Source organism: Phodopus roborovskii, unplaced genomic scaffold (assembly GCF_943737965.1).
Source record: "Phodopus roborovskii unplaced genomic scaffold, PHOROB, whole genome shotgun sequence".
In the NCBI taxonomy this organism is placed as follows: domain Eukaryota; kingdom Metazoa; phylum Chordata; class Mammalia; order Rodentia; family Cricetidae; genus Phodopus; species Phodopus roborovskii.
The window spans coordinates 3185083-3210015 of NW_026126459.1; the positions used below are offsets into that span (position 1 = coordinate 3185083).

General features: G+C 51.3%; 1 protein-coding gene across 1 annotated transcript; it reads right to left on the reverse strand.

Annotated features, from left to right (window-relative positions):
- Positions 1–5787: 5787 nt before the first annotated feature.
- Positions 5788–7302, reverse strand: Sstr3 (somatostatin receptor 3). The gene has a single exon (XM_051189330.1). It carries the CDS (start codon positions 7269–7271, stop codon positions 5991–5993), a length of 1281 nt encoding a protein of 426 aa, XP_051045287.1. The 5' UTR covers positions 7272–7302; the 3' UTR covers positions 5788–5990.
- Between the last annotated feature and the right edge of the window lie 17631 nt (positions 7303–24933).

Consider the following 24933-nt stretch of genomic DNA (forward strand, 5'->3'; position numbering starts at 1 on the left):
CTGTAAAATGGGGTTGTCGGGTGCACTTCAGGAATAAAGAAACTGAGGCTCCACCCGAACCCGGAGCTGGCTCACAGGCACTTTGAGCTAGGAAGTGAAGGATCTGGAGTTCCCTTGATTGTGTGTGGCCAAGAACACCCCTGTCACTTACAACCACATATAAATCCCGTGTTTGCCCATTTATTGCAGCCAGAGCTTACAGAGACCTCCCTTGTGGAGAGCTAGCAGAGCTCAGACACAACCATAGTCTCACAGATGGAGACACCAAGCCGGTTCCGGAGGGGTTGACCAAGGGCGGTGGGGCGGCAGTTCCCATGAGCAAATATTGACACATTTCCTGGGCATTAAAGCAGAAAGCCAGACTGAAAGAGGACATTCTGTCCCTTCTCTGCAAAGCTCTGAAACATCCTTCCTTCCCCCACTCTAGGCCTCAGTTTCCCTACCCTAACAAGATAATAGCAGAGGGTGTGACCAGAACCCCAGGTATCTGACCCCTATGGAGAATGAGGCCCTCCCTAGAGCTGATGATAGATAAAAGCTGTTTGTACACATGTACATATGCCCGATTTACCCCCATGCTACAGCACTCTGGAGTGCCTGCCCAAGGTTGCAGGATTTGGGGTGCTGGGCCTCTGAAAGGCAACTGAGGCCCTGTGTGGCCTGGGTATCTCCTCTGCGATATACACTTCCCAGTGGCATTGTGTGTAACCAGGAAGCTGGCACAGGTAGTCTCACGGCCCCCCAACACCCAGCATCACTTTATCCACTTATTACTAGGGAAGCTGAGGCAGGAGGAGGGCCCTGGACCAGAGCTTAGAAAGCAATGTTCTTGCCCTTCTTCCTGGTTGAGACACTGGGCAACAGCTATGGCATCCTAGACCTCACCAGAAGTCTTGCACATCTATCCTGTGGACACTTCTGAAAATGCTTGTGCAGTATCTGTGGGAGCCAGGCACTGTTCAAGGCTCTGCTTAACAACCCAAGTGACCCCCTCACCCGGTGAGGAAGAAACCGAGACAAAGAAAGGTTAATTTACTGTCTCAAGGTCAGCAGCTAGTGAATGGATGATCTGAGTCCACAGCGTCTACACACTGACACTCACTGCTGTCCCTTCTTTGGCTCCTAGACAAACCATCTGACCTCTGGGCTGAGCCTTTAGCAGTGGACAGTGCCCACTTACCATGTGTTGCTTGATGGATGAGCTTGTTTTGACAGGGAACCCAGGAGGGAAGAGGCCACTAACAGTATATGCAAATGGGCCAGAGCAGGGAGCTTCAGAAACAAAAGATTGTTTGGCAGGAGTACTTGGGATTGCCATGCTGTCCAGGCCAGACTTGGAAAAAAAAGAGAAAACTTAGCCTTGTAAACAGAGAAAACAAGAGCTGAAGAGATGACTTAGCTCACAAAGGGTCCACTTTGCAAGTAAGTGTTAGGACCTGAGTCCTACATTAAAAAGCAGCTCATAGTCACATTTACTTGTAACCTTAGCACTGGGTCCAGTGAAACCCTGACTCAAAAGATAAACAGGGAGAGATTGGGGAAGACACCTAACATGGCCTTGGACCTACAAGTGTGTGAGCATACACATGCTCTCTCTTTCTCTCTCTCTCTCTCTCTCTCTCTCTCTCTCTCTCTCTCTCTCACACACACACACACACACACACACACACACTTACATGAGTTTATTGTGACTGAGTTCTGGAGTTCAGTCCAAAAGTCCGGGCCCAAGGCATCAGCCTGGTAGCTCTTCTGGGGACTAAGTCTGTTCCAAGCCTCCACTTGGTTTGGGGAGTTTGGTGGTACTTGCAGTATCCTGGGCTTGGAGAAGTATCCCCCTGGTCTTTGTAGGGGGGCTGGGTTTTTAAGTCAGGGCCTTACTATGTAGTAAAAACTGGCTTTGAACTCAAGGTATGCTCAGCCTCCCAAACGCTGGGGTGACAGGTGTATGTCATCCTACCCCTTCACCCTAATCTTTACCTCTGAGCTGGTGTGTGTGTCTGTATCCACAACTCCTTTCCTAGGGACACACGTTGTACTGAGTCCACCTTACTTCCCTCCCCAGTTACAATGACCTTGTTTCCAAAAGAAAGGAAACAGAATAAAATTTCAATGCAGGGCCTGGGAGGGACAGCCCCAAATGAGAGCTAACTCTCCAGAACACCACACCTTTACCCTCTGCCTCAGCATGGGATTCTTCCCTCCCTAGACCTTGCTGGCTGCATTGCCTAACTGTAGAGCCTCAACACACACTATCTCCTCTGTCTGGCACACTCAGACTCCACACTGGCCTCCATGCACACTCACTATGCTCTCCTAGGTCACACATAAACTCTCCTTGTCCACAGCGCCCAAAGGGTAGCAATTCACAAGTGGCCACCTGGGAATGTCCAGTGCGTGTGTGCGTGCGTGTGCATGTGCGTGTGTGCGTGTGTGTGCGTGTGCGTGTGTGTGTGCTATGGCACACATGAGGAGGCCTTAGGACAATTAAAAGTCAGTTCCCTCCACCTACCCTTGGAGGTTGTAAGATGGTGTCAGATCCCTGGGGATTGGCTAGGTATGTCTGTGAGCTGCCCATCATGGGTTCCAGTCCTCTGGAAAAGAAGCATGCACTCTTCTTAACCTCTGAGCCACCCCCCCACACACAGCTTTACAGTGGACTCCCCCAAGAACTCAACAGTGACCAGCAGCAAGAAGAGCCCTGAGGCTTTGTCAGGACCACACTTTGCTCACCTCTAAGAGGTTCCTTGCAACACAGCCTGGGTTCCCCCTACTCAAGACTTGTCTATGTCTGAGGTTCCGTGGGACCCAGTTGTCACCTCCCTTTGGGACAGTGGCCTACATCATCTTCAGATAAAGGGGGTCCATAGCCTTGTCCTCTCCAGCCTCAGGTTCTGCAGACTCCAAGCTCTTCTCCCATGGTACTGTCACTAATACACAAAGTCCTATCCAGACACTGGTGGCCATGGGCTGTTGCCTGGCAACCGTCTCTGAGCAACAAGATAAAGGTGAGTCAGCGACTTCTGTTGCTGAAGAGGAGGATAGAGGCTTGATTGTCACTGTCTCTTTTTCTTTCTCTGTTTAGGACTAAATCATAGTCCCCAACCCACAACAAGCTCCTTCAGTTTCCCTTGCTTGCCACTCACACCCTTATTGATTCCCAGTACAGCTTCAAAGCAGGCTCTTGATGTGTGAATGTGGCCCCAATGGCCCTGTTCGTGTAGTCATCCCAGAGACTCATGGGAAAGGCCATAGCTGTCCTGCCAGGCCCTGGAGCTGCATCACCCTAGCCCTGTAAGATCAAGGTTTTTAGGTCCATGTGGACACATGCCCATGCCCTTGAGCGCACCCCAGCAGTGGCTTCCAATGTTGGAAAGTTCAGAGTCAAGGAAACAAAAGAGAACCCCCAGCCCATGTGGACACTTCTAGGTAACACACAGGCACTGGCTGGCCCATTGCTTGTATCTGCAAACACCTGTCTGATAGAATACTTAGGCAAGTATTTATGGTTTGAGCACCTACTACATGCTACCATGAACTGAACAAAGTTATACATGTGTGCATGTGTGCACGTGAACACACACACACACACACACACCTGTATGATTGTACCTAAACATAGTAGCCACAGAGAGCTGCACACTCAACTGACTGCTGCTAACTGGCCCTTCCTCCCAGGTCTCTGACCCTCTCTCTACCCCACTGGCCAGACTGTATTGTCCATTACACTGCCTCATTTCCGTCTGATGGAAAGACAGACATTGACCAATCATCATCCCAATGGTCTCGCCTTTTTTTATTGGCCCAGGAGACCATCCTGAAACTTAGTTGCAGCCAGTCACCTTACTGCTTTGAGATTTGCTGTTTGGATAATAGTAAGAAGGGGTGTCTATTGTTTCAGGTGTTGATCTTCAAAGGTATAGGCTCAAACTTTTAAGGGCATCTGTATGATCCTTGAAGGACTACGAAGCCATATGAAAAGAAACCATACAACTGTACACTCATCATTAGGACATACAGAGGAAATGGCTCAGTCACTATCTTTATTGACAGGAGCTAGGGTCAGAAGCAGCGAAGGATTTCCCAGTGGGCCACCCACCTCAACAAGACACAGCTCCCCTTTGCCACCCAGGAAGATTGGACTGCTGACTTCCTCCTCAGAGGAACCCTAGGACTGGGCCTCAGGCTCCACACATGCCTGAGTTTGCAAACTTCCTCCTCCTGGGGTGGCCTGCATTCTCTCTGACCCTTGACCTCTGATCTTCTGCGCCCCATTTCTCATGAATACCTTCAACCCGGAAGCCGACACACAGACCACTCACTGAGGGGGCAGGATGTGGGCTGAGCCTGAGTTGGGGGTACCTCCACTTTGTATCCCGTAGGTAGCCCCATTTTGGTGAGCAGTGGATTACCCAGCCTTACTCAGTTCCCTCCAGGATTCCAGCAGACTGGTGATCTGGGGACCCACATGCACACCGTGGTGAGGGTGCTAAGGCTCAGAGAGGGGGAACCTGCCAAGTGGCTTGAGGCGAATAGAAGATCCAGGTTTCTCAGCTTCTGGGTTTGTGGGTTCCCTGAGGACCCTACCTTTGCAGAGTAGGGTAAGGGTTTAGGTAGAAACTCCAACCTCTCCAGGGCCGTCTTTGTTAGAACCAAAAAAGGGCCATCTTTGGAAGGCAGAGGGTAGAGTCCTGGCCCAGCCTGGGACAGTGGCTACTCCCCATGGCAGCCCTTCAGACTCTTTACATCATCTGGAGTCCCGGGAACACAGAAGATGAGGCGGTCTGACCCCCACCAGGGGCTTAGCACCCTCCCTATCATCCTGAGGAGCCAGGCCCACTCCCAGGATCTCCATCGTGGCCTGTGCACCTCTCACCAGCACCACAGATCCTCCAGGGGCCCCTTGCTGTGGACTCTTCCTGAGCACCACCAGTGCTGCAACTGAGCTTAGCCCAAGGGGCAAAGGTTGGCTCAAAATCATAGCATAATTCTGTTCTTCCTAACTCCTCTCCCCCCTCCCCTTCCTACTACCTGGACTCCCTCTCCTTCATCTTGGTCATCCTTTTTCTATCTCTGCTCCCCTTAGGCTGCCACATAGTCTCTGCCCTGGGGACCAGGTACCTGACCTAAATAGGGTGAGTCAGGCTGTGGGTGGCCTGAGCTTGTGCCATGTGTGGTCCCTCCCCCCCCAACAAAAAGGAATACAAAATTAGAAGTATAAGTCAGATGTAGGCCCCAGAGGGGCCCAAGCAGTGATAACCCCTGAAACTTGGCTTCATTCTGCCTTCTGAAAATTTCTTCCCCTCACATCCAGGAGCACAGGGGGCCCAGCACTGAGACACTGGGATGAGGGCCTGGAGGACATTGGGCTCTCCAGCAGAAGAGGTAGGAAGCCTAGGCAGGAGCGGAACGGCCAAGGCCACACAGCAGCATGGGAAGGGCTGACCTGGGCCCTAAGCAGTGCCATACCATCCTACCATCTTATACTTCCTTTGGACTCCAGCCAAGCCTCAAGCTTACCCTCATCCCTGATTCTCTAAGCCCTGATCAATCTCCCTGAGGGCCAAGATACAGACTAATCCCCAAGATGCCTTGTTTCTTCATCAGCCTGCCCAAATCACCTCAACTTGGGCCCTGCTCAGAAAAGCCCCTCCCCCTCCAGTAATTTTACCCTCCAGACTCCTCTTATGACAGGGCCCATCCAGGCCATATTATACTCATCCCTGAGTCAAAAGAAGAAAGCAAGGCTCAGAGAGGGCAAATGACCTGCCAAAGAACACACAGCAAGTCTTAGCACAGTGGGACAGAACCCAGGCCTCTGAACATTTTGTCATTGAACCTTGGTACCTCGGTGGCCCAAAGACAGGACAGCTGTATAAATGAAATCACTTCAGCTGCTGCTTTCTCAGACCACTGCATGTGGCTAGTACTCATGTCCCTACACCAGGCACAGCCTCTGTCCTTTTCTGGGCCATGCTGTTCCTTTGACGTCCTTACAGGTGGCTCAGAGTACTAGGCTTGTCCCCAGCTGTGGCCTCCTGGGGTAGAAACTGCTGGTCCTTGGCAGTCCCTGTGCTGGGCTCCTGGCCACTGGTGCGAGGCTGTGCAATCTTACTGGCCCTTCCATTCATCTCCTTCCTCCTCTGAGCCCTTCGCTCCTCCTCTTCCCCTCTCTCTTCTTCCTCTTCATCCTCCTCCTCCTCGGTCTTCTCCGGAGGGCCAGACCCTGGCTCCTGGCTCCGTACCCGGCGCGATGGTCTCAGCAGGATCCTGCGGAAGCCCTGCTTGAAGCGGTAGGAGAGGAAGCCGTAGAGGATGGGATTGGCACAGCTGTTGGCATAAGGCAGTGCCACCACCAGGAAGTAGAGGCCGAAGAAGGCAGGCTCCTCGGGCAGTGGGCATACCACATTAATGATGTTGAGCAAATAGAAGGGCATCCAACAGAGGACGAAGAGAGCCACCACGGCCACCACCATGCGTGTAACCCTGCGCTCAGAACGCCGCCGCCGCTGGCAGGAAGGTGCCTGTACCCACTGGCAGGAAGGTGCCCGTACACGCCGTGTGGTCGACCGCACCTTCACCACAATGAGCAGGTAGCATAAGCAGATGATCAGCAGGGGCCCAAAGAAGCCCAGTGCAGCTGTATAGATGATGAAGGCCGCTCGCCAAGCAGCTGCTGGCTCTGGCCACTGCATGTGGCACGTGCTCATGCCCTGGGGCACTCCTGAGAACACAACCACAGGCAGCACCACCACAGCGGAGGCCACCCAGACGGCTGCACTGACTGTGCGGGCCACAGGTGCCGTGCGCCATCGGGCAGAGCGTGTGGGGTGCACCACAGCCAGGTAGCGGTCCACACTCATAACGGTGAGGCAGAAGATGCTGGTGAACTGGTTGATGCCATCCACAGCCATGACCAGACGGCACATGAGAGAGCCGAAGGGCCAGTAGGACAAGGCATTCTGAGCAGCCAGGAAGGGTAGCCCTAGCATAAAGAGTTCATCAGCCAGTGCCAGGTTGAGGATATAGACACTGGTCACTGATGGACTGGCTGTGTGCCGCAGTACCACATAGATCACCAGCGAGTTGCCCAGCAGACCCACCACGCATACCACCAGGTACACTAGAGAGATCAAGATGCCACTGACAGCCAGGCCTGCCAGGCTAGCGCCAGCAGATGAATTCCCCAGGGTAGTATCCAGAGGCCAGGCTGAGGATGTGTTCCCAGGGTCCAAGGTTGTGGGCACCGATGAAGGGTAGGCAGCAGTGGCCATGGCCAAGGAAAGGCTGTTCAGCAATCAACTAGTCCTGGCCTATAGGAGGGAGAATATGGCTTAGTTATGTCGGAAAATCCTTTCTGTGTGCCACTCCACCACCACTACCTTGAACCTGGAGACTTACTGTGTGCCAGCTCACAGCTTGATGAGCATCTTGTGCACTCTGCTCAGCCCAGTAGGGCAAGGAATGCTATTCTTAGTTCTCAAATGAAACCTCACGTCCTCCAAACTCCAGATGAAAGTTGATATAGGTGTGTCTTTTCTAGCAGAATGCAGAACTTTCCTCAGATTTCTAATTCCAAACAGGATTGCAATGAGCTGATGCCGTCTCCTCACCTGGGAGTCAGAGCCCTTACCACTTTCCTAACCCCAGCCATCTCATGAGATCCCCTACCTAAAGCCCTGCCTGGAGGGATGACTGAGAATGTGAGAGTGGGTGCCTGGACCCCTTCTCCTCCCAGACAAACTGGTGATGAGAAATCTGCAAGGCATCTGGAAACTAAATCCCCTGGCTGCAGGACTGTGGGTACTGGGCTGAGCGCGAGGGGGGGGAGGGGGAGGGAGGGGCATTAGCTGGCACAAGTGGATATTCCCAGGTACTTGGTGAGGTCCTTTTATCCAGACTCTGCCTGGGCCTCAGGAACTCTGCTGGGGCTCCTCTGCTGGACCCAAATCTCCTGCATCACTGAGATTCATCCAACCCTGGACCATTTCCACTATTCCCCACCTCTCACTTCACACTATCATGTCCTGCACCAGTGAGTGAGGCATCAGATGAGTCAGAGGAACCCAGAGTGGGAAGTTTTGTCAAGGAGTGGGCTGCAGAGTAGGGACCAGGGGGAAGGGAATTCCGTATTGGCCTGACCCTTTGCCCATCCCTTTCCAGCCAATGAACCTCTCTGTCTGCCTCTACCAGTTCCCTTGGATCCTGGATCCTGAGTGCTTCCAACTCCAGCCTGCATCGTGTAGTGAAGTCTCTAAGCTTAGAAGCTATCCTTCTCAATTCTGTGTTGATCACTCTGGGTCTGGAACTCCCACTAGAAACTGAGAGTGCTTGGGTATCCTGATGAAACTCTGAAAGTAGGAGGCTCCTGGGAAGGGGAAGCACCCAGCTCCCAGCATGCTCCTGAGTAGGGAGCCCATGCAACAGCTCTAAGTGCCAGCTGGTGATGCCAAGGACTGCAAAGCACCCCTGGCATAGTGCCAAGGCTCTTCCCTGCTACACTCCAGACTGGCTAGGCTTCCAGCAGCCTCCAACCTACCTCAGTGGTTCTCTCCCTGCTGTACCCTCGGCTCTCTTGAGCTGGGTCTGGTGAACCTGGGCAGTGAGCTGTGAGGTCCTGTAGTGTCTTCATAGAGCTGGCTGTTCCCTTGCTGAGCCCTAACCCCAGAAGACTTCAGGACAAGCTGGCATCTCAGAACTGACACCACCCCTATGCCAGAGCACAAAGCGATCCTGCCATCCTCACCAACTGGCCAGGAGCTAAGGGGACTTTCAAGACTCTGGCCACAGCCTGTGATCTGTCACCCTACCTTACAGGCTGGCAGACTGGGGCCAGGCTAGCACAGGCCTCAGTAGTACCATGCTGGCCTTACTATCCTGCTGGCCTAGGCAGAGCTGGCCTTGCTGGTGTTTGTGCTCTTTAACCTGGACCGTGGGCCCAAAGCCTCAGACCATAGGAGCCTAGAGATGGGAATTTAAATTCCTGGAACACAGAGTCACAGAGTCAGGTTTTCAGGCCCGGTGACTTTTAATCAGAGAATGTCACAACTCCAGAAAGCTGGAGTCAAACTGTCCAGGTCAGGAACTGTGGGATCTAGGACCTTACATTTCTGCTCTCAGAGTGGAGGTGGGGCACCCTGCCCACTTGCTTCTCCAAGTGCCTCTTTCTAGCTTTCCCTCAGTATGGCCAATCAAAGATGCTCAGGGCTGCAGGAGAAAGGAGTTGTGCCAGGAATATCAGCAGAGCTGAGAGCCAAGCAAACCTCATTTCCAGGCTTCAGGTACAGATGCCCTCAGGGAAGCCCAGGGTGTGCTCCAAGGATGGCCCCTCTAGCCCCACACAAGCACATTCATGAGCCTGCAGAAGTTCATGTGTGCATGTGCACGCATGCGCGTGCACGCGTGCACATACATACACCTACACACACACACACACACACAGGAACACAACTACTCAGCCAGACCCTCCTCAGATTCAGGGGGGTAGTGTACCCTGGCTTCCCTCCAAGACACCCTCCTCGCTGTCAAAGTTGCAGGTGCCAGAACAGAGAAATCACATCTTTTCACCCGGAGAAGACAGACCTGCAATTTCCATGCTGTCTTTTCTTTAAGGATCTAGGATCCTATGCCTGATCTAATTCCTCCTTAGAAGGGAGGGAGGTACTTTGTCTCCCTGTCTGATTTATCTTTGGCACAAGCTTGCCTGAAAACTGGGGGTGGAATCTCCTCAGGGGACTGTTCAGGAGCAGAGACACACAGAGAGGGTGAGTTACTGCTCTCAAGCCCCACAGCAACTAAGGATGGCCCCTCAGGCATGCCAGACACTCCAGTTGCTCTTATTTGCCTCCCATTCAACTCCTACCCCCTGCAAAGTGCTTTCACACAGTACTAAGTAACTAACAGAACAAATAGAAACAAGCATGTTACAAAGTAGAACTCAAAAGTGCAAGGGTGTTCCTGGGCCAAGGCTTCAGATTCACACCCTGAGACCCTAGCAGAGCCTAAAAAGAGGGATGAGGAAGTTGAAGCTCAGAGAGGTTAAGTGACTTCCACAAGCTTACCCAACTGGTGAGAGAGAAATCAAAGTCAAATCCTGTTTGTCTGCTGGACCATGCTGGCTTCCTTAAAGGCCTCAGGCTTGGAATTGTCAAACGTCAATGCAGGCTTAGAATCCCGGGCTGGCTCTGCTATCCACCTGTCCTCTGCACCCCTAGACCTTCCTCCAAAGAGACTGGGGTTTTGTTAGTCAACAGTGACCTACAGGAGCCCTAGGCCTGGGTCCTGACTCCCAGGAACACCACCCCCTCAAGCCCTGAGCTGAGGACTTAGGCTCTGCTGATGGCAAACTGCTATGTGACCTTGGACAAGTCACTTCTCTCTGATTCTAGTCTCCTCCTCCGACAATGGAGACATGCTTACCCACCTCCCAGAGTTGCTGCAGAGGTGAAAGGGGCATGTCAGATACACCACCCTCAGCATGATGGGTGCTCACAAGCACCACCATGCAGGCACTGACAGCTGCATGCATCTGGCTTGGTCCAGTTCTGACATTCTGCTGTATGGACGCTCCAAGATTCTGGAATAACGGCACAAGATGCTGAGATTAATAGCCCTTCCCACCTTACAACCCACACAGAGTTCACCAAAAAGCCTCTCTCTACTTGCTTTCTGAAACTCTCCACATTCTGTCAGCCCTAGGCTCAGCCCTACATTCAACCTGGTCAGAGAAAGGGCCCAGGTACCCCACCATCCAAGATCCCCATAACCCAAGCCTCCTTACCTGCCCACAGGGCAAGAGCTCCCTTTGTAGTCACCAAGCTAGATAACATTCTGCAGCCAACACACCACTATCGTACAACCAGCTGGGGTCCCACACAGTGCCCACTCCTCCAGCGCTCATGAGCTCAGGCCCTTCCTGGGTCCTTCCTAGGTCCTCAGCGGCCACATCAGCCCACCTTGCCTCTCCCACCTGGTCCCCAGCCCTGACTTCCCACCTGCACCTCCTACGTCATCCCCCATCTCCAGGACTCGCAGAAGGTGCAGGACACAGAATGGGGTCTTCAAGTGGCACCCAGTGAGAGATGGCAGGAGTCACTTCCCAAGGTGACAGGAATGTGAAGAGAACAGGGGACATAAGAAGCCAACAGAAAGTAAGGAAGGGGGGGTCAGAGGTGGAGATAGAGAGGAAAGGGAGAGGAGGCAGTGTGTGGGTGGAAAGGCAGAATGAGGGGGCGTAAGGAGAGATGCCTGGCAAGGAGAAGGGACAGAGGAGGAAAGAGGAGAGGAGAGAATGGATGGAGCAGGGAGAAATGCAGAAAAAGGCAGGGACAGAGGGAGGCAGGAGGAAGGAGAAAGAGGGGGTGGTAGGGACAGTGACAGAGAAGGATTGCCACAGATGGTGACATGGAGAGCCAGCAGGGGGAGGGGGGAGAGCAGGAGGGTGCGGGAGGGGCCAGGAGGGGCCGGGAGGAGGGGCCGAGGGCCGGACAGTAGGTGCCAGACTGAGGGGCAGCAGGTTAGGGGAGGAGGCCAGGAGAGGGAGAGGCAGATCCCGTTACCGAGGAGATTTCAGCCACCCACGCTGGCCTTGGCTCCCGCAGGGACTTAGAAAAAATAGGGGAGCAGCGGAGAGGGGGAGCTGCCTTCCAGAGGCAGGGCAGCTCCAGATCCCCGGGACATACTTCTCTGTGGGGGAGGGGGCTGCACAGCGGGATGAGGAGGGAGAAGGCTGGATGGGCACCGAGATGCAGGCTCCGAGCCCACATCTCTTGTGTTGACAATCTGAAGGGCAGCAGGACAGGTCCAGGAGAAGGCAGAGTGGGACTGTGATCCTGGAGTCAGGTGGATCTGGACAGAGGAGCAGAGAGATGAGAGAGGAAGCAGGGATTTGGTGTTTTGAGAACCAATAAGCAAAAGTCAAAGATATACAGTGAGAAAACAAATTCCCACTCTTCGAACTGATGCAATTTGAAATATAACAACTGCATTTGAAGGCAATTATTCATAACACATCGACTAATGAGTTCCCTGGAGGGGACTATTTGGCTTTGTTGGCGCATAAAGGCGGTGGTCCCCGGCATCAGGTTGTTCACAGGTGCCCACCTACATAAGCCAGTCATTCCTTACTGGTGAGCTGCACAGACCCAAATTGTAAATGGTGGCCATCTGTGGCCAATGCTGGTCTAAAGTGCACACAGGTTCTGAGCAGATCTGAGTGTGTCCTGAGTCCGGGGTGGGGCTCCTTGAAGCTGTTTTTCTTTTTTAAGATTTATTTATGTGTTTTGTGTATACAAGTGCTCTATCTGCATTATGACTTTTTGCCTGAAGAGGGCATGTGATCCCACTTTAGAAGGTTGTGAGCCACCATTTGGTTGCTGGGAATTGAACTCAGTGCTTTTAACTGCTCAGCCACCTTTCCAGTCCCAGAAGCTGCCTGTCTCTGTTCACAGTCTTCCATGGCTCTTTAGTACAGTCACCACAGCCTACTCCCCTGTTACCTGCTACCTACAACTTCCCTTTGACTCCCTAAGCTCTGAATTTATCAACATTCATTCATTTACTTGGCCATTCATCATCAGACACTGATGCCTCCAGCCTTGTTCCAGTCTCTAGAGAGGAAAGGGATAAGGCTAGCTGTTGTAATTTTTTAAATGCCTCAAAGAGAAGTCACACCATACAACAGGATTCACATAGGATATTTATTGGAAGAGGAGTGAGAAGAGGCAGAAAAGGGGGCAGAGAGGGAGACAGAGACCAGTCCCTGGGGACAAGATGGAAAAGAAAGAGAGGGAGAGAGGGATAGAGAGACAAAGAGAGAAAGATGGGGGGTGGGCAGGGCCCCTTTCAAAAGGAATGTAGTGAATGTGCACAGGTGGTGCTCTTAGTGGCTGCAGCTGAAGGGGCATATCCTGTCAGGACCCCAAGGACAGGTGGGTACAAATGCCTGAATACTAACACTAGCTCTGAGCAGATATCCACACCCCATCATTAAAGATAAAGTCCAACCTTCCAACCTTGGCTAGGACTAAGAGGAAACGGGGTCAAGACAGGGCTAGGAACCATGAGGGTGGATGAGGAGCTGGCTTCTCACTAACCAAGGATCTAGGCAGGGAAGTCACAGACAAGTGTCTATTGCTTGGTGTTGCTCTTGCTGGTTTTAATTTGTGTTTTTACATTTCTTTTTCCTAGAATATACTTTCCTTTTCCTAGAACATTATTGTATATAGTTTTTGCATCAGGCTTAAAACCTGCTTTAGACTAAAAAAGAGGGATTGTAGTGGCATCTCACTTTGCTAATGAATCTGTGTTAGTGGCTATACCACTTTAGGCTTATGTATGCATTCATGGACACATGGATAAATGGATAGATGCATGAATGGATGGATGGATGGATGGATGGATGGACGGACGGACGGACTCACGGAGTTCACGGGTGGGTGAGTGTGGAGGGATGAATAGAGAGTGAGTAGCAGAAGGGACACCTGTTTCCTGAGTCCATGCTGGAAGTACAAGAAGGAGTGGAAGGTTTCCTACATAGCAGACTGGGGCCAACCCTTCTCTAGGAGACCTCTGCCAGCAAAAGTGACCTGGGCTTCTGTTGAGTCCTTTCTCTGATAAGCCAAGCAAAGAAATTCTGAGAGGAAAATTCTGAGGGAAGGGGGCACTAAGGGCCCAGAGGGACACCCAGAGAGATGGTCCTGCCCTTAGGGGTTGAGGTTATAAAAGCTTGTGGCTCAAAGTCCCAAATCCCTGATCCCAGGCTGGACCTGACTCCCAAGGCTGTCAGGCTGTGGAGGCTACCTGGCTGGCTTCCCCATAGAAAGGACAACCCCATGTGATCTTGGCCTTGGCAAAAGCTATGGTGGTGTCTGCACCCTCACACTAGAGGGCTCCCATGGCCAGCAATAGTGCCTCTGCCATCAGACAAGAGGGGCACAGACACAGGCTCCTTCCCTCCCTGGTAGTCAGAGAAAATCTTCCCCTCTCCTCCCAGATGGGCCTAGGCAAGGAGCTGGCCTGGGGCCAGAGAGATACCTAGCTACAAAAACAGGCCCATCTTCTATAACATAAGATGACTTGCTGTTCTGGAACATTCTCACTAAGGTCCCCATCAAGGGTGTGTTTGGGTTTGTCACGCCCTGCTGGCTCCTTCTCAGCTTTGCTAGGTACTGAACATGTGACCTCAAACACGTGACCAAACATCCCTGTGACTCATCTTCAACTCCTACATCCTAGCGTTATGCTGATAACTGGATGATCCACCCCCAAGACTATAGCACTTTTGGGAACCAGTCACTTCTGCACATGAGGGGCCGACCCTAGGACCATGACACTACAGAGCAGGTTTCAGTCCCAGCTCTGTCCTAGTTACATGACTGCAAAACTTTGGAACTTTGTGTTCTCCTGCAGTAAGACCACCTCACCGCCTGGCTTCAGGGGATCTGAACTAGAGACAGAGGAAAGGCTCATGGAATAGCCTCCCTCCCCTGCCCCTCTCCACCCACACGAGCTTCATCTGAGCTCTCTTTGCCTCTCTCCTCTTTGTCTTTTTCTCCTTTCTCTGTCTGCTCTGTCTCTCTCTCACCTGACTGACTCACCAGCCTCTGTGGGGTTCTAAGAGTGCCACCCCTCCTCGGGGCTGCTTTTACACACTGACTTTCTTTTTCTAACTAAAAGTACTTGAACATCGAGAAGGACACTGTGACCTTCCCTTCTGCCTTTGAAAGCAGAGGCTGAAGGCCTTGAGAAGCACCTCCCAGCACCAGGAGGGCTGTGACCTGCTAGTTCCCAGGCAAGGCTGGGAAGGGGAGGGGAGGGTCTATAGAGCACACCTTCCATTTAACCCTCATCTTCCCATGTGACAGCTGCCATGCTCTCTACCCAACCTATGAGCACTTGAACTTGAACTTTGTTTCCCGTGGGAGAAGTGAGGGGGGACGCTCCTACACTGTGCACACTGATACAATTCCCATGCTTTCCTTCCATTAGTCTGTCCTATGTCCATTTCTTTCTTGGCAAGGCCAGAGACCCTTAGACAACAGATTGAAATCAGCCTGCTTGGGAGGAACAATGAATCTGTTAAAATGCTGAGTCACAGTGTGACTCCTCCATACTCAAGGTCACCTGTCACTGGCTGAATAAGTCCCTGCCACCCTGTTTAGTGTTAACCTGCCTCTACTGACCTATACTTCCACTTCCCCCTCCTGTTGTTATTAGCACCCCATCAATGCAGCCTGAGCCTCATCAGGGCCCTGGACCCTTTGCCCAGGCCATGCCCATGTCTCCCCTTCTTTTACTTAAACATCACCTGCTCTGCAGCATGCTTCCTCCCCTGAGACTCCCTTTCATCTGTAATAATGCAATTATTTTTCATTTCTAATTTGCTCTTGTGTTCTTCAAGCATTATTTGCAAACATGTTTCTGAATCCTGTTGTGCTAAAAGGTTTTAAATGATAAAATATAGCCATCCTCCAATGGCCCTCCTACCCCTTCCCAGTTGTCTCAGAGGCAGCACTGACCTTTAGCTGTGTTTATACACCCGCCAGTCCTAAGCATCATTCTGCTCATGTTGTATTTTTGAGATAGGGTCTTACTATGGAGCCCAGATTAACATTGCATACTCCTGTCTCAACCTTTCAAGTTTGGGGCTCCTAAGCGTGGGCCACCTCACACAACAGGGATTTTTAAAAATATATGTAAGGTGTATGAGTTTTTGCCTGAATATGTCTGTGTACCATGTGCATGATGGTGCCAGAGGGGGGCAGAGGAGAACACCAGGTGTGTGTGTGTATGTGTGTGTGTGTGTGTGTGTGTGTGTGTGTGTGTTGGGAACCAAACCCCAGACCTCTGACAGAGCAGCAATTACTCCTAACAGCTGAGCCATCTCTCCAGCCTGCTATGCAGCAGAGATCTTGATCTCTTACTCTTATTCTTGCTTCCCACCCTCCCTGGATAACTCACTCTTTCACTTGCTTACTTAAAAAACCAAAACCTTTACTTTTCTGGAGCTTAGCATTTCCACATGACCCTAGAGTGCCACAAAAGCTGTGCAGCAGAACCCCGAGTCCAGTTATAGTGAGAATTTTCTTAGAAACCACCACGTTGCTTTGCTCAGTGCCATGTGTCCCCTGGGTTGACACCCTGGGACCATGTTTTCAGAGAATGGGTTACTTCAGCTTTTTCCCAGATTCTGTCTGTATTCTGGAGCCCCTGGATTCCTCTCTCATGATTTAGTAGGAGTGTTATTGTTTGACATGTTGTTTGTGTTCTGACAAATAAAGCTTGCTTGGAGTCAGAGGGCAGAACTAGCCACTAGTTAACCATAGAGGTCTGGAGGTCTGTACAGAGAGGTCACAGGAAGTGATGAGGCCTGCAGAAAGAGGATCTAGGCCCTTTTGGACAGAAGCATGGAAGAGGGTGGGGGCAAATGTTGGCTGCTTCCTGCTTCTCTGATATTTCAGGTTTTTACTCTGATATCTGACTCCTGGTTTTTACTCATGAGGTTAATTAGATTTATGCTTCAGAGTGTAGCCTGTGGAAGGTGTGCATTCCTGGAACAGACAATGCCTTCCATTCACAGACAGCCAGGGTGGGTGTTGCCTCTGAGACTGACAGTCACTTCAGCTTGGCTCGTGGATGCCAGCTCCCTGTGGTCTCTGGCTTCTGCACTGCACCTATTCCCAGGCAACAGCACATACGTATGTTACACGTGGCCTTTCCCCTTATTCCTCTGTCTCTGGCTGTTATGAGGCAAGCAGCTTTCTTCCACTATGCCCTTTTCTCCATGCAATAGAGCCAGTTGATTATGGGTTGAAGCCTCTAAAACCCAAGTCAAAACACACCCTTCAGACCCTAGGCTATTTGCTTCAGACATTCCATTGCTATCACAAGTTTGGTGTTGAGAAGGGAGATAATTAATTTCTATGACAATTCTTTTGTTTGTTTGCTTGCTTGGTTGGTTTTTGGTTTTTCGAGACAGGGATTCTCTGTGGCTTTGGAGCCTGACCTGGAACTTGCTCTGTAGATCAGGCTGGCCTTGAACTCACAGAGATCCACCTGCCTCTACCTCACGAGTGCTGGGATTAAAGGCGTGCACCACCAACACCCGGCTTCTGTGACAATTCTTAGCCGTGTGGTCCAGAAGGCTTTGGAGGAACTGGTTTGTGAGAGGAATTTGGAAAAATCTGGAGATGTGGGCTGGTGAAGCTCCTGAATGTTGTGGCAAGAGTTAAGTAAGGCTGGGTAGTAGAATGTTTATATTGTGATATTAATAGTCATATGTGATCTTGGGGAAGAACAATAAAGGGTTATGATTTAACAGTGATGTGTTTATGTATCAAGTTAACAAGAGGTCAATTGTGTTTTATATCAACTTAACACAAGGAGAGAACTTCAGTTAATACCTCTATAAAATCCAGCTGTAGGACATTTTAGTTCATTTTAGTGACTATTGGGAGAGGGCCCCAGTCCATTTTGGGTGATGCCACCCCTGAATTTCTATAAGAAATCAGGGTGAGCAAGCCATGAGGAACAAACCAGTAAGCAGAACTCCCCCAGACCTCTGCATCAGCTCCTGCCTCCAGGTTCCTGCCCTACTTGAGTTCCTGCCCTCACTGCTTTTCATGATGAACTGTTATACGGAACTACGAGTGAACAAACACTGTCCTCCCCAGGTTGATTTTGGTCATGGTGTTTCATCACTGTTTCTCCCATGCCCTGCCTGAGATTTTGTGAGGCTAAGCCTAAAGGTGATGGACTAATTAATCTGGCAGAGGAAATTTTAAGGCATTTCAGCATTTAGACTACAGCATGGTTGTTGCTAGCTGCTTTTAGCCATGTTGACATTGAGAATTGGGAGGTTTTGAAAAACTTGCAAGTTGCTCAGTAAAGAAGTGATTAAAGTTGGCCCTAAGTGAGGAATAGATTGCTAAAGAGGTTCACACTATTAAAAGGAACTGGGAGCCACAGGCAGGGGATCTCTGTGAGTTCAAGACCAACCTGGTTTACAAAGAGAGTTCCAGTTATTTCTTGAGATGATTGTAGACCTTGTGTCATTCATATGGCACTGGTTTTGCAGGCATGTAGAATGAAAGAGTTGTAAGGTCATGGAGGCTCCACCCAGATTTCAAAAGAAAGCCAAGGAGGCCAGGTGTGGTGTGACCAGGTCAGTCCCTAAGAAGGCAATGTGTGGAACTGGGGAGGAAACTGAAGATACAGTAGAGACCATGGGGAGCTGAAGATTCCAGAGACATGGAACGACTGCCAACCTAGTGAGCAGAGCCAACCTAGGAAAGAGACCATGAGCACTACAGCCAGCAAGGCCAGAGTGGCCGGCACGTGCCACGAAACTCACATCAGGTCACCATGTGCCCTGGATGCAAAACATGGGTCTGCAGGGTTTGATCTGGCCCTGTGGGGTCTTTGGCCTCACACCTCCTTTCTAATCTCCTGATCATCCCAAAAGAATGAGTGTGTTTACTGTGTGATGTGATGTGATTGATTGATTGATTGATTGCTCTCAGCTTCAGTTTGTACTTTTGATCAATGTTGAAATTGTTGAGGCTTTTGGAGAAAACCTCAGTGTGGTGCTGGGTATGTACAGGGCAGCTGTGTTGAGTCAAAGGATCATCTTGCAACTGTCTTCATTAGGAGATTAAGTGTGGTGTAAGGAAGTATGTTAGGGTGTCACACTGACATGGGGGTAGGATTGCAGAGGTTAATCTTGATTGTTGTCAACTTGATTGAACTGAGAGATACCTAGGGAATTAGTAAAGAACACCCTGGATGTCTGTGACCATTTCCAGAAATGATTAGATGATGGAGACCCTGACCTAACCACTGATTTAATCCACTGAGGGTTTACTTTCAGTCTTCTTTTAGGGAGTGGGATTGTGGGCTTAATTGGAAGAAGTGGGTCTCTGAGACCATGTTTCAGAAGGGTGTATTTTGGTCTAGGCTCCTTACTGTGTATCTCTTTGCTTGCTGGCTGCTGAAATGAGCAAGATGCATTCTACCAAGTTCTTCCTCAATGGTGTTCCAGCATTATTGCAGGCCTAAAAAGGAGGAATAGATCAACCACCCACTGAAGCCTTTGAAACCACAAGCCAAAACAAATCTTGCCTCCTTAACATTGTGTATCTCAGGTATCTTTATTTGCTAAGTGGAATCAAATCCACACCTCCCAAACCCAGTGTGGGCCCACACCCTGGCTGCCTGCAGCAGGCACTCCTGGGGCCAGAGCTCCCTGGTTCAATTTTCCCTACCCAGGTCAAGGGTGGGTGCCTGCATGGCACAAGGCATGAACTCAGAAGACCAACTGCTCCTTCCTCGGGCTCCTCAGCCACCCATGATTTCAGTCCCACAGCACCACAGTCACTGACACAGCCTATGTTTGATCCAGTCATCATTCTTTCCCTGGAGTTCCAGAAGGTGTCATTTTCATCTACAATGCCCCCAGCAGGCTCTGAGGCCTGCCTTTCACTGTCCTCCTTCTCTGTAGCTTGCCCACCAGGGTTTGGGATGATAGATGTCTCCCAGTTTCTCTGAAAACAGATGTTTTCGTTTCTATTTTTTCTGCCCCTGATTCATGGCTGCCTTTCCACAGGGCCAGGGCATATGGACTTAAGGGTGTATGTACTAACCCTTGGACAGAAGATTCTGAGATGTGGATCAAAACACAAGGGCAGGAGTATTCATGTATCTGTCTCTCCTTGACCTCACAGCCCCTCTTGATTAAAGGCTGGGCCTCGTCCCTCTCTGTGTGTCCAGGGTTAGCGTAGCCAGGTGGGGGACACAGAAAGTGAATAGAAATCAGTATTACTTTATGCCTAGTGACCTCTTTGCCTTCCTCAGCCTTCCTCGGGGCCTTTTCAGAACACCTCCCAATTCTGCCTCTCCCTCCACAGGGCCCATTACGCCCTTCCCAACACCCCATGAAGCTTGTGTAGAGTCAGGGAGTGGGGAGGCAGAGATAAAAAAGGCAGTTAGCCAAGACTCTCGGGACCCAGGTGTACAGAGAGGCAAACATGCTACTCTCCCTCACCATTTCGGGGTGACAGGACTCACCCAGGCAGCTCTTCTCTTTCACATGCTAGTAGATGGGATAACTAGGGGAGAGGGGGGCGCTCAGCTGACATGATGCACACAAGATGGCTCACATGCATGGCTGCCCCTTTGTGGGCAGTGGAAGCAGGTTATGGACATGGCTGGTCCTCTCTATCTCATCTAAACATAATCCATTCCCTCGTGTGCATAAATCACGTCACGCTTTGTGCCTAGGTGCCCAGCTCTAGCTAGGACCTTGGTGGTAAACACAGAATAAGAAAGCCTGGTCCCTTCCTGTCTAGGGGAAGCTCCCTGGCAAAGCACTATTCATAAACACAGCAATAATGACTGAGGCAGGGACAAGTAGAAGACTGGGGCTCAGAGGGCCGTGCCAAGCTCTGTGGGAGGAGGAGCAGCTTGGCCTGAGAGCCCAGGGTGGGAAGAAAGACAGATGCCCTGGCAGGGAAGCCTGCCGCTGCCCGTGGTCCTGTGGGCGTCTGCAGAGCCTGCAGGTGAGATCAGGGTCCATGCCTGTGGTGGCTCTGCTTCACTACCAGCCTGTCTGGATGAGTCACCCACAGCAGCACTTGTCCACCTGTGGGTTGTGACAGGGTCAAAGGACCCTGTCAGGGGGGCCATCTAAGACCACCGGAAAGCACAGGCATTTACATTACAATCCCTGACAGTAGCAAAATCACAGTTAGGAAGTAGAAACAAAGTAATTTTATGGTTGGTGTCCCTACAACATGAGGAACGGAATTAAGGGGTCACAGTGCTAGTGTCTTAGTTAGGGTTTCTATTGCTGTGAAGAGACACCATGAGCATGGCAGCTCCTATAAAGGAAAACATTTCATGGGGACTGGCTTACAGTTTCAGAGGTTTATTCCATTATTGTCATGGTGGGAAGCATGGCGCCATGCAGGCAGACATGGAGCTGGAGAAGGAGCTGGGAGTTCTACATCTGCAGGCAGCAGCAGGAGTCTGTGAGCCACACTGGGAGCAGCTTGACCATGGGAGACCTCAAAGCCTGCCCCACACAGTAACACACTTTCTCCAACAAGGCCACACCTCCTAATTGTGCCACTCCTATGGGCCACTCCCCTTCAAATGAAAGGTTCAGAACTACAGACCTAGGGGTTGAGGTGCATCTCTGAGCATGTCTCTGGGGGTTTTCTGGAGGATTAACAGTTGGAGGAAACCCAGTCTGAACGGTGAGGGGGAGCATCCCACAGGCTAGGATCTGAATTAAATAAAAGAGGAGAAGGGAGAAAACTGACCAAGTACCAGCATCCCCACATCTGTGTGGTGGTTACCATGATGTATACAGCTCTCCACATACTCCCACTGCCACAAACTGAGCGTCTTCACTGTGCCTCCCCACCATGCTAGGCTGAACTCCCCTGAAACTGTGATCCCAAAGAAGTCTTTCTTCAGTGGGTTATCTCTGCTGTGTGTGCCACAGCCAGGAAAGTTTGTAACTCACAGAGCTGAGGGCAGGAGCGGGCAGACTGAGGAGGAGCTGGGTCCATTTGTACATGAAACAATCATCCTGTTGGCTCTGAGGGGATAAACCACAGCCACACATGGAGACAAGAAAACAGCATATGGGGGATTAACATGTGGATGTCACTTGTGACCATCTCTGATCCAGTGCTGGGTTCTGCTGTCTAAAGAGAAATACATGGAGTAGACCTGGACAGTAAGGCCGCACCTGGAGGAGTCTGACTTGTTATGTAGCAGCACTGACTGTGACAAGAGGCTCCTGGGAGTGAGACTGGTGAGGACATTAGCAGTGGAGGGAGGGATGAGAGATGTCCGGCATGTGCAGAAGGGAAAAATGGGGCTGAGAACACAGGGGACACCCACACAGAGGAGCCACTTCCCTGTTCTCTGCTGACTTGGGAGCTTCCTACATGGCCTGAGTTAGAGTAGAGGCCTGGGAAGGGTGTCACTGCTGCCCAGCACAGGAGGGAGGGGCAGTGTCCAGGCCTGACCAGCGAGTGCCCCCCCCCCCCTTGTGAGACGATGGGGCTAGAAGGTCCCTGCTTTGGAAGAAGGAGCAAGAAACAGCCGGGTGTTGAGGGAGGGACCTTCAGAGGAGGAGGTCTGGTCCAACAAGTGCTTGCCTTAGCTCCCCGCCATGATGTCTTGGGTGAGAGCACTGAGCATAGAGTCCTGGCCCCGGCCCCTCCCAGGCCACACACCCGAGAGGCTGCTGGAGCGAGCCTCACTCCTGCCTCTACCCAGCACTTCTTCCTGTTTCAAAACATGTTCTTTTCAGCTGCTCACAGTCGCTGTTTTCTGTTCAGGAGGCCTCTGAGCCTCAGCCACTGTGCTCAGGGTCTATGGCCTCAGCCAGCAGCAAACACCAGCAGAAAATACCCTCAACCATGGCCTTCGTCATCCATCCCAGAACAAGGCTGACTGAGGCTCTCAGGCACCAGCCTCAATTTACCCTGTCTTTATTCTGAGCTGGTTCCCCTCTGTACGCTGTGGCTTCAAGCTCACAAGATGGCAGTGGCTGCTGAAGATAGCCCAGCAGTGTTCAGAGCACAGAGAGGGATAGCACAGACAGCAGTGTGTACCAGTGCTGCTCTCTTTCCCCCAAGAAGCCACTTCTCTGACTGACTCTCCTTGTGTGTGGTTGGACAAAATACTGTGACCTCAGAGGCCCAAAGGTTGAGAAAAAAATGTATATTTATTTTGCAATTTTTAATGGTGGCCAGGTGGTGGTGGTGCACACCTTTAATCTCAGCACTCAGGAGGCAGAGGCAGGTGGTCTGGTCTACAGAGCGAGTTCTAGGACACCCAGGCAGCCAGGGCTACCAGGGCTACCTGTCCTGAAAAAAACATTTTTTTAATGGTGTGTGCGCGCACGCACACGCGCGCGCGCCCCTACAGAAGCCAAAGGAGGACATCAGATGCCCCTGGAGCTGGAGTCAGGGACAAAACTTGGCTCCTCTGAAAGAGCAGCAAAGAGCTCTTAGTTGCTGAGCCATCCATCTCTCCAGCCCCTGAAAATAAGTGTTTTGTCTCACACTAAGTACACTGCTGCCCTGTCCCATGCTGGCATTCTGTAGGCAAGGAGAGTAACATGGTGGGAGGGAGGGGTGGGGGAGGGCCAAGCTGCTTTTTCCATCTGAGCACTGGTTGCTAGGCTTCCCAGGGCCGGTTTCTTCCTTTGCAATGGCTACAGGCACCCCAAAAGACAAGATGGGGGACTGAGATTATGTGCCTGGGTGGGGCCCAGTTGTGTCTCATATCATTGGTGTAAAAACCAGGGCCTCCGGGCAGCTGGGAGGCTGAACACCCATAGCAGGGTCCCACCCCAGCACACAGGGGTGTTTAAGGAACACAAGACAGGGCCCAAGATGGTGGGCAGATCAGCAACAGAGGAGAAGAAAGGTCATGGCAGTGTTTCTGGTGGGCAGTTTTTTTTTAGGCTCTTGGTCTTGTGTGCAAGGAACTGAAATAAAGGCTTACAGAGATCGCAGAAGGAACAGGGACTTTACTTGGAGCAAAGTGAAAGTGGAGATCAGAAAGAAGAAGGCTGAGGGTGGCAGGTTGTGTGAGTGACAGTACACTCCAATGCTCCAGATTAGAGCCCTGGGTGCTTTTATGTGGTCTGCAGGGAGGAGGGGTTGGACCACTCAGTTCTGCATTTTGATGATTTGAATCATGTAAGTCATTGCTCGGTATCACACAGAAAGGAGCAGGGAGCTAAAAGAGGCACCCTCAGACTTGGGCTGACTGCAGGGGACACTCAGGCCTTTAGCATGCCAGCCTGTTTGGAGTACAGGACCTCTCAACTATGCTGGAACTCCCAGCAAGTGTATGTTTCAAATCTTTCTTTCTGTGTCAAGAGAAATAACTTGAAAGATTGACCTCACACAAGCCAACCTAGGAACAGTGGCTTCCCCTGCTGCACCCAGCCCCTCCAGAGGTGCAGTCCCTTAAGGAGAGGGGGTGCTGTGGAGCTGTGGGGGGAGGGGTGGGTTGGAACTCTAGGAGACAGAAAACAGAAAGGCTGGGCACTCCTTGGCTGGAGCTGATCTTCCAGGGTGAGCCTTCTCCTCTCAGCCACTCAGAGTCTCAGGCCCTGGGGGTGGGAACTTGTGTGTCACAAAATCCCTGAGACTATGGCAGCACCTGACACACACAGGTATGCTGGGGGAAGGCCTGGGAATTTCTAGCAGTATCATACTCAAAGTGGGACTGTCTCAGGGCCAGGCCCTGGGGTGCCTGATATGGGCACCTCATCAGTTTCCACAGCAGCCTAAACTCTCTAGTAAGAATTTCACCGTTATCCAGGCATAGAGGTGTATACTTGTAATCTCAGCACTTAGGAAGCTGAGGCAGGAGGTAGCCAGTCTGAGGTCAGCCCAGGCTGAAAAATGAAACCTTACCTCAAAAACAAAAGAAAAAAAAATCTGTTTTTCTTAGTACCAGCTGGAGCAGGCACTGTCCCTGGGATGGACATTTTCCATAGAGATCTCTGGCTTCTGGACACCCATCTGGTTCTAGAAAGGTTTTCCTCGAGACCCCATCATCCCCACACCCACCCTGTACTCCAGCTTTTTGGGGTCACCTCTACCCCTGGTTTTAACTTAACACATGGCCAACCACAGCACAGCTACTCTCTGACACAGGCAGATGGTTGAAGGTGGACCTAAGACAAGCTGGTCCAATCAAAGCAATCCTTCCTTAGGACCTTCCCTGGGGCAGATCCTTTGCCTGAACTTGAACCTCAGGGATCAAGCCCCAAGAGTCAACTGCTTGAAAATGAGCCTGCCAGCAAGCAGGCAGAGCCAGAGGAGCAGGAATGCAAACTCCGTGACATTATTTGGACCCCTCCGCCATGCCTTGATCAAGCTATACCGGAAGTCACAGCAG